Source organism: Lotus japonicus, chromosome 4 (assembly GCF_012489685.1).
Source record: "Lotus japonicus ecotype B-129 chromosome 4, LjGifu_v1.2".
NCBI classification, from domain to species: Eukaryota; Viridiplantae; Streptophyta; class Magnoliopsida; order Fabales; family Fabaceae; genus Lotus; species Lotus japonicus.
In genome coordinates this window covers 73008474-73018768 of record NC_080044.1, presented here as the reverse complement: position 1 = coordinate 73018768, position 10295 = coordinate 73008474, and the positions used below count along the sequence as shown (strand labels likewise).

General features: G+C 36.1%; 1 protein-coding gene across 1 annotated transcript; it reads left to right on the top strand.

Moving 5' to 3' along the window:
- The first annotated feature begins 7745 nt into the window (after window positions 1-7745).
- LOC130716258 (adenylate isopentenyltransferase 5, chloroplastic-like) lies at window positions 7746-9459 on the top strand. Its single transcript, XM_057566464.1, has 2 exons — window positions 7746-7894; window positions 8245-9459. Exon 2 carries the CDS (start codon window positions 8272-8274, stop codon window positions 9298-9300), a length of 1029 nt encoding a protein of 342 aa, XP_057422447.1. The 5' UTR covers window positions 7746-7894; window positions 8245-8271; the 3' UTR covers window positions 9301-9459.
- The last annotated feature ends 836 nt before the right edge of the window (window positions 9460-10295 follow it).

The following is a 10295-nucleotide window of genomic DNA, read 5'->3' as shown; positions in this document are numbered from 1 at the left end:
TCCCACATCGCTTAGATTAGTGAGGGGTGGGAGGGTCCAAGGCTATATATAGGGATCTCTAGCTCCTTGTTTCAACACACCAAAATACTAAAGATGTAGCACCTGAAAACACTTTAAGTTTATATTTGTGTTTTCTTTTTCTCTTATGCTCTTGGTTTAGAGCATTGTGAGATGTAGTTCAAATATTTACTTTGGAGAGTGTGGGTGTACTGGGGTCATGAGGTGGTTGAGAGTGAAGTCTATGTGTTGTAACAATTTTCACATAGTGTTTATTCTCTGGTTGTTGGTTTTGACAATGGTCGTGGTTTTTTCTCCGGTTTTGGAGTTTCCACGTAATTTTCTTGTGTTGTGATTGTGTTTTATTTTTCTTCAGCTGTGTTGTTTCCCAACAGTGGTATCAGAGCTTCCGGTTCGATGGATATCACTTTATGTGGTATTGCGAAGGTACTGAAGAAGTGTGACATTGTGAAGTGTTGTTTTGGAAGGTTCTGGAAAGACACCTCTCTTTTCTGGGAACCAACCTGGTGCACGGTTTACTGTCGGTCTGCAGCTGTGATGATGCTGTGATGGAGGAGTTGATGCAATCATGATTACACAAGGCAGTCTAGGCATGAAATTGTCTAGGTGGCACACGAGCATTGGTTGATTTAGATGCAAGGTGTGTGATGATAGCGTGTGGGCATTGGTTGACGTTGATGCAAAGTGCGTGGTTATGTCGGTGGCTGATGAACTTCCGGAGAAAGCCAACATGGAAGTTGCACCATAAATTTTCAGCAAAGTTTCAGCATGTGGAAATTCTTGGAATGGTTTAGTTCCAAGTGAAGAAAATTCTTGGGATGGTTTAGTTCCAAGTGTAGTGTACTCTTTATGGTGGAGTATGATAATTTAATTTGTCGGTATATAGACATTAAGAATTATGTTTGTCGGTGAAGACAATGATTGTCGGTGTAGACAATGAATATTGAAGACCATAGCAATCAAGGTGGAGATTGTTGGAGTTGATTGTAATGTATGTCACACATTGCTAATGAAGGAGAAAAAAAGATCAAGTTATGCATCTTGGAGAAGTCCCACGTCGCTTAGATTAGTGAGGGGTGAGAGGGTCTAAGGCTATATATAGGGATCTCTAGCTCCTTGTTTCAACACACCAAAACACCAAAGATGTAGCACCTGAAAACACTTTAAGCTCTTGGTTTAGAGCATTGTGAGATGTAATTCAAATATTTACTTTGGAGAGTGTGGGTGTACTGGGGTCATGAGGTGGTTGAGAGTGAAGTCTATGTGTTGTAACAATTTTCACATAGTGTTTATTCTCTGGTTGTCGGTTTTGACAACGGTCACGGTTTTTTCTCCGGTTTTGGAGTTTCCACGTAATTTTCTTGTGTTGTGATTGTGTTTTATTTTTCTTCAGTTGTGTTGTTTCCCAACACTATCATGAGGGCAGCCACTCCATGGAGGACCTGTTGATCTCCTTTGATAGTCGTAATTCGAATGTTGTTTTCTTCTGACCTCCCCCCTTGGTCTTCATGGTCCTCTTTAGATTTCTCCACCCAAACTTCATGATCGACGACTCAGAAATTTCAATTTTTCATGCCTCCAGTTTCTCCATATATATGAATAAAGTTCTCAATTGCATATCAAATATGTACACAATCATCTATAGTAAGTCCATAACCGTCATGGAAGGCATGATGTTTTGTGGTGTCTACTAGCTACTTAGGGGCTGGCGGACCGGGGATGTTTGCAAACTCGACATGCATAACCTCTATCATAGAGGGGTTAATGTTCAGTGGGGTATATAGGAGCCATAACACCCTTTTTGGGCAGTTGTGTGGATGCCTCGAGCGGGTGGCTGTGACTTCTTGATATCCATGATCTTAAGTTTTGATTTTCCCTAGTAAATGGCATCGGGTTCCATTGATTTCAAATCTCCTATGTGGTTCTACTTACTAATTAGCTTCAACGACCTTTCTTTGTACTCTACTATCATTTGGGGTCGACCATAGACTAAAGATAATGCGAATAATGATAACTTTTTCAGGACTTGCACTTCTATGTGAAGCATGATATATGAAAGCAAAGTCGCAATCAAAGAGACCTCATAGTAAAACATAGATAGGACTGCGTCCAAGGATTTCTGATTTCCTTGCTAGATTCAGGCTAAAGAGTGTGAAGTCCTCGACAAATCTTTGTTGTTGGTCCAATGATGGATAGACTAAGTGGACAGGTCACGTCAACATGTGCTAGAGATTTGAACCATGTAAAGGGAATCCTGCGCAAAGTTATAAGAGAAGTATTGCATTACCTCGCGTGATGCTTTAAAAGAGTCCATCTCTTTTTCAAAGTCATTAAGTTGTTCACGCATACCGGAATCTCCAGTGTAAAATTCTATCACAGGCACTTTCCAAAAGTTTTCATGTAGTTGTAGCATTTCATGCAAGATTCAGAGAAAAAATAAATCGAAAGGGGTGAAACACATTCTCGTCAAGTTGCGAATTTGTCGTCACTTCTTGCGAATAGGTTCTTGCCACATTTCATCCCATGTTGTGACTACCATCCATGACTTTTCTACACGCCATGATTCCTTCATTATGATGAGGAGTAATGTTTGTTAACTTCTTAATACCTATGAATAGTTTTCATCATCTAGAAAGGCGAGGTAAGGTTGCACTAGGATGTTATCGGCTTGAAACTACGTCACAACACATTGGTTATGCTCTTGTTCACATCTCAAGCGCTTCTCCAGTACTCATATGAGATCGTCGTGGAGTTCTATTGTGTCTCACATGGCCTCGTCCCCAGGGAGTTATTCTTGTAGTGGTTGGAGTGGCAGGTTCACCCCCATCTCCACATGATCACCATTTGTTTTTCATCAATTGTAACGTTGACTTCTTTTCACAAAGGGGTGCGATTTTCATGTTTCATTATGTTAGTCACCATAGTAGAGTTAAATGAGAATATGATTTAACGTTCCCCACAAACAACGTCAATGTTTGGATATAGAATTTATCAACTTGATTAAGGCGACATTGGCAAGGGTTGTATGCCTCACGTTCTAGAATGCTCCTATTTGCAAGATTCATTTTTTGGTCGGATTAGTGATAAGGTGGGCGCACCAATTGTAAGTACCTGCAAGAAACTCCTATACTCAATTCAGCAAGACCATGAGAGAATTAATTTAGAATAAGATTGGATAAATATTGTGTACCTTAAATGTGTCTCCTCATCACTATTTATACGCCAAGTTATTAGTCATCTTTATTCTCATAATGCATTGGAACTCGTCAAAGTGAGTCAATATGTTGTGCCTATTATTTTATTTTAAAAGACACAAACATTGAGTAGTTAGCTCAAAATAGCTGTGAATGAACTAGTAACTAGTATTTTTTTATCCATACTCTGCACGGGAAAATTTGTTATTGTATTTATTACATCAAATTATACTTATATTATGTAAACTTTATGATGATCAATCATAATAAAATCAGAAATTAGAATACCAATAAATAGCACTTAGATTCAGTTCAGAAAATGAAAGCACTTGAGGTTGACTTGTGAGTATGTTCTTATATATACATATAAACTCGTTTGAAATTATTTTAATAAATTTATGAATAAATATGTTTATGTTATAAATGATTGTTAATTTTCCTCTTGTAATAAAAAAAATTGTTATAAACGATAGTTGATATAAACTCTTATTAAACTATGTACCTAAACCCCCATCTAAAAAAAACTATGTACCTGAACAAACAATATGTGAAACCTTATGAATATTTTAATTTTTATTAAGAAAAAAAATATATACAATATTAAGATAATTTAATGCAGGTTTTATCTTCAGTTCAGATCCAGAGAAATGTGAAGGATTCTTGGCAATGGAACAGTGATCCGGAGCGACGATATTCAGTGAAATCAGCATACTTGGATCAGTTTACTCATGAGGACAGCAACTGTTTTTTCAAAGAAGTGTGGCGAGGTCTGGTTCCTTCTAAGGTTGCTTGTCATGCGTGGAGGGTTGCACATGGAATGTTACCAACGTTGGACAATCTGATTCAGAGGGGAGTAGATATGGATAATAGTAGAAGTGACAATTGCTTTCTTTGCTCCCAACAATTGGAAAATGTAAGTCATTTATTCTTTGGCTGCAAGTTCTCATATAAGATTTGGATGAGCTGCTATGCATGGTTAGGGATAAAAACAGTGCTGCCAGTAGATTATAATACTCACTTTATGCAAAAGGAAAACTGGGGGAAAAATAGAAAGCAAAGGTTGTGCTGGAGGACAATTTGGCTCGCTGTTATTTGGAGCATTTGGATTCATAGGAATGTAGTGGTCTTCAAAAGGGAACAACTGAATCTGGAAGAATTAGTAGAACTGGTGAAATTGAGATCCTGGTTGTGGCTCAAATCTCTGTTGCAAAGCTTCAAATCCTCATTTTATGAGTGGATTACAGAACCTCATATTTGTATGATGGGGAATTAAAGGAATTCTTCCGGTTTTGGTTCTATTGGCTCTGTTGGGGTTAGTATTTTTTTCTTCATGTAACTTGTTATATAGCTCAGTTATCGTGCTACTTATGGGTCGGTTATCTGAGCCTAGGCTCCTTGAACATTGTATTCTGTTTGTTTGCACATCTTGTGCTTGTTAATATATTTTTGGCTTTTCAAAAAAAAAGATCACAATTTCATTAGACCACAAGTACATTTATTTACTCCAGTTTTAATCGTAATGGGGCCTGTGGCAAGAGACTTGTAATCGTTTTCCCCTAATTTTTCTAATTGAGCTAAACATAGTAACGATTGGGTCCAAGGTGACCCAAATAAAATAAATTACCTTATGATGAAGAGCCAAAGTCACCCTCCATTCATTGACATAACCCTTTACTATCATCTTATCATATGCAAGCCAGAAATTAGATGCACGCTTGGAAATGTGACTCTAACTATGCTTGCATTCCAACACGTGGATAGCTTACTTTTATACTCCTATGTCTATCAGTATGTACGGCCAAACCATTTTTTCATACTCCGATCCCTCCTGCTCTTTTTTAAGGAACACTTTGAATTTTTTTGTCATTTTTATAATATACACTCTTTAAATTCATACACAATTCTATTTATACTTTTATTAAGTAAAATCAAATAATTCATTCCAATGCAAGTGAATTAGTTAGATAGACTTATTCCCATGTAAAAGATAAATATTGTCTGAAACAATAATATAAAATAATTTATGATATTTTTATTTAACAGTTTAAGCATTTGTGATAATTGATTGGTTATGTCGTAATATAGGGATAAAAAAAAAATTAAATGCTCTCAATCAAAAATGTAGTTGAGTAGTCATTGATCAAATTCTTAAAGGGCTTGGATTCATGAGCAAACATCTCCCTCAAATAGTAGTAAATTTGTGGCTTATCTTTAAGAGCTTGAAAATGGTGAAATAATGATATCTTGGATGATAACGCTTGGGAGCGTGACTTGTGGGCGAACTTGTCATGATCATGATGAGTTTGTGAGTGTCCTTTCTCATCCTCTCGACGAAGGAGCGAAGAGACTGTGGTCGAAGTGGAAACCTCCGTCACAAAGCTATGTAAAGATTAACGTGATGGGAAGCATGGAGAGGATGTAAACTGCATGATGCGAGATTAGAAGAGCAATTGGCTTCTTGTTGTTGAAGGGCATGAGAATGGAGGAGTCCATTCATGGCCGAGGCCCTTGCTCTCTATCATGGACTCTTCGAGTTAAATCTTGGATATTCTCCTCTCTAACCCATATGTCAACTACGATATATTCCTTGATCAGTTATCTTTCAATGACGGACAAGGATATGATAATGAGTCTAACTTTTAGTTAATCATTTGTTAGATTAAGATATAAAATATTTACATAACTTAGTACAGATTGGTATTGGGATAAGATCATAAACCCCTATTACTTTTTTCTTCTATAGTATTCGGTTAAATTGATTTTTGACATGGCAACGCAATCTAGTTGACCAGTGCAGTGCCTACTCGATGGTTGGCCACCTATCAAGTTAAAAATTTACTGTTTTAAAAGATTGATTTCTTTACGGTAAAAAAATTATTATAGGAAGACTATAAGTAGATAAGAAACGCACCTGGAAAAAACAATACAAAGAAATTCGAAATTCTATTTCGAAAGCTTTCATCACGCACCACAAGTATTATCAATAAAATAATAGAAACTCGAACAATTGAATATTAAAATTGTGTTTATTAAAAAGAATATATTGCATATGAGTCAAGAGACTCCACCTTTTTTACGTTTACTTTAAATTTTAATTAAAACAAAATTATATTTTCTTATTTGGCGGAATTCAATTGGTTGCATGTGTAAACAAATTTTACACTGTTAGTGCATACTCCTTTAATTCAAAAAATCGATTGAACTCTTTTGCTAACTTTGCTTGTTATAACTTATTCAAGTTTTGGGTTTAACTTTCACTTTCTCAATGAGAATTTGAACTTTTCCGTACTTATTAAAATCTCAGTTGGTCAGTAACCTTTCTCATAAATCTGAAGGTGTTTTCTCTACGTTCACATGTAATGAGGTTAAGTAGTATATTGATTTTAAAAAAGTTTATACAATCTTCAAAATTTGTCAATAGTTAATCTATTGGGTAGTGTGGAAAAAAATTAATTATCAATGGTAATTAAAATCTTAAAATTAAAAAAGTTTAAGAAGAGAAAAATAATAAATATTTATGACATTTAGTAGGGGTCTTATAAAGGGACACAAAGTATGTCTTTACAGGAAAATAAACCTTCTCAATTGGAAAAAAATATTATGTGAAGTTTTATCATTTTAACAAATAATTTTGTATGTTTGATATTTCAAAAATAAAATAAAATAAAATAAGATAATTAATAGATGGTCAAGTTGTTTTTTTACGATTAATTAAGAGGGTCACAATCCATCTCAATGGGATCTAATATATATGGTTTAAGATTCTCTCTTCACAATGTGAATTGAAACATTATGTATGTCTCTCTTTTCATAAGTATTGTTTAAGAGTCGACAAATAAGGCGACTTGATAGAGTTTATAATTGAGAGGAACATGATCCAAAATATATAGGACATGGATAATAACTACATTTACTAAAGAAATGCCAATAACACCTATTTCAAACAAACTATTCAACCTTTTTTTTTAGTTTATTTATTGAAAAGTCAATACATTTCTCTCACGTCTGAAATATTGACTTTTTAAAGACTAAATCAATTAGATTATGTGTTATAGGCGGTTGACTAAATTACTCAATGGAGTTATTTAATTCATTATAGTGGACCAATCAAATTATTTTTAAAAATTTAATTAAAAAAATTATAAAATTTCTAATTCATTTATCTTAAATATCATTAATCCACTATTGGAATGAGTTTGAATAACTTCATGAGTAAATTAGACAATACTATGTTAGAGAGTGGGTTAAGAAAAATGTGTTGCTAGTAAATTAGACAATATTATGCTAATAACTTAATGATAAGTCTATATCTTATTACTAGCAAAGAAAGATTATAGACTAAGATAGTGTTTAAGTGAAAAAAAATATCATTAATGACATGATGACTTATGATGAGATGAGTAGAGAATTATATTATCAATGCATGACGGGTTCATTTGAGCCTCCAAACTAAAAAGTGGGCCATACAAACTCCGAGTTTCGTTTATATAAATATCAGAATTTGCCACACCAACACACCATAAACTCCAGAGAGTTACTCTCAAATCTGCTTCCATAGCTCTATCCCCTGCAAACACCACAACTTGCTGAGCTCCTTAATAGAATCAAGTTCTCCTTTCTTTCTCAATAGTCACACATAAAACCAAGTCACACTCAACACAAAAATCACCATACTCTTCAAGGTACGTCCTATGAATTACTATAGGTGGTCCTGGTCCATGTCTTTTTGCTTTACATGGATAAAAACGTTAACATAGATATGCTTGTTTTGTCTTTGGTATATCTTGAAGGGAAATTTTTTTAAACTTTTAATTTCTATTAATTTCTTCCATATATACCAAGTACATGGCATTGCTTGCAGATTACAATTAAGCTCATAATCATCATCATCATATACTCTGGATCCATTCTCTCCCCCTCCTTAGATTCTATTTGTAGTTGGATTCTAATAAACTAATCTTCATATTAGCTGGTTTTGCTAGCACAATTGATAACATCACTGAATATAAAAAACGTTTGGTCAACTTGGCAGGTTCCATTTCACACAAACAAGAAAAAAATGAATATTTTTTCGGTGTTTGCCTCCTCCTCCTACAAGCCTCTAGTGATGAGCAATTTTCAACCTGCGCTCACCACCACCATGGACTCCCTCTTCCACCACAGCAAGGACAAGGTGGTTGTCATCATGGGCGCCACTGGCTCCGGAAAATCCAAGCTGGCAATCGACCTCGCCACACACTTTCCACCGGCGGAGGTTGTCAACTCCGACAAGATACAAATGTATTCCGGCCTCGACATCACAACCAACAAGGTAACCGAGGAAGAGTGTCGTGGGGTCCCACATCATCTTCTCGGAACATTTGAGAATCCCAACATGAATTTCACTGCCAGTGATTTCTGCAAACAAGCTTCCTCCGCCATTGGCTCCATTGTGAAGAGGGATGGCCTTCCCATCATAGCTGGTGGCTCCAACTCCTTCATCGATGCTCTGGTCAACCACACCCCTGAATTCCGCTTCAACTATGAATGCTGCTTCCTCTGGGTCGATGTCTCTCTTCCAGTCCTCCACAATTCCCTCTCCAGACGCGTCGATCGCATGATCGATGCGGGCCAGGTTGATGAGGTGCGTCAATTCTTCCTCAACGCACATCATCAGTCTGACTACACGAGAGGGATAAGACGAGCGATTGGGGTCCCTGAGTTCGACCGCTTTCTGAGAGCGGAGGCCTCAGGGGCCGATGAGAGAACGAAAAGGAAGCTCCTTGACACTGCCATTGCTGAACTCAAGGTGAACAACTGCAACCTGGCGATCCGCCAGGTTCAGAAGATTCACCGGCTCTACAATATGTGGAAGAGGAGTATGCACCGGCTAGACGCCACCGAGGTTTTGCTCAAGAATGGTTGTTGTTCCCCTGAGGAAGCAGAGAAGGTTTGGGAGGATCACGTGTTTAGCAAAAGTCGCAGGATCATTCAAAAGTTCTTGTACGAGGAAACAACACACCGTGTTGCTTCTAAGAATAATGGTGTGATTTCATCTTCTTCTTCGAATTCAAGTACCCCATCAGCCATGGCTGCGGTAACCCATTAGAGATTATTCTAATAGAAGATTATGAAACAAACGTCACCACTAACATGCCTCCGATGACATTACCTGAAATTCTATACTTTTTTTTTTTGTTCTTTTGGCCTTTGGTTTAGGGTCATATCATTTTGCTATAGTAAAATTAAAAGCTTTACTTACTACATATATACTATAAAGAAATCTTTTGTTATACTACTTCATAGATTGTGTATTTATGTGAGCAATATTGTAATGTGTTACAAGAACCGATATACTTAACAAGGATCCGTGAATTCATGAATTTATTAATGGAGCTCAGCAAATACAATGCCTCTATTTGTTGGCTAAATAATGGGGTAAGAGTTGCAGACTTGCACCGAACAAATGCTTATATTTAATTTGGTTCATAAGGGACATGATTATTATTTTTTACATAAAAGGAGTTATTGCCTAGCTATCACACTGCGCACAAAAAGTGATCTTGAGATTTCTTACTATTTTAATGAGAAGTACGAGAAAGATTTTACGACAAAAGTATAAATGGTCAAATTACAATTACTAAGTAATAAGATATGATATATTCACATCTTCTGAATTTATCTTCAATCTTATTTCCTTTTACCTTTTTTTTATCACTCTTAGTGTGAATTTGAGGAGTTAATTAATAAAATAGGCAAAGGAGTTTCTATGCCTATATATGAGAAGAATAAATCCTCTCATATAAGATAACATTTTCAAGTTAAATTTTGGTTTAAGTGTAAAAAAATGGCTTTTATACACCTTTGGAAAAACCACACCACAAAAGCTATCTGTTGTAGTTAAAGAGCTCAAGACCCTATAAAGCCCACATTAGAATCTTATACTTTTAATGTGAGACTCAAGTGGGACTCAAGTCTCATACCAAGCAATTAGGTCCTAACATCTCACCATGCTCCACAGCATCGGTGTCCACGCGGATTGGCTATGCACGCTAGCTACCTTAACTAGTCCTGGGGAACACTGCAATACTGACATCACCACCT

Excerpts from the sequence above, each read along its gene's own strand:
- LOC130716258 (XM_057566464.1), top strand. The coding sequence starts at position 8,272 with ATGAATATTTTTTCGGTGTTTGCCTCCTCCTCCTACAAGCCTCTAGTG.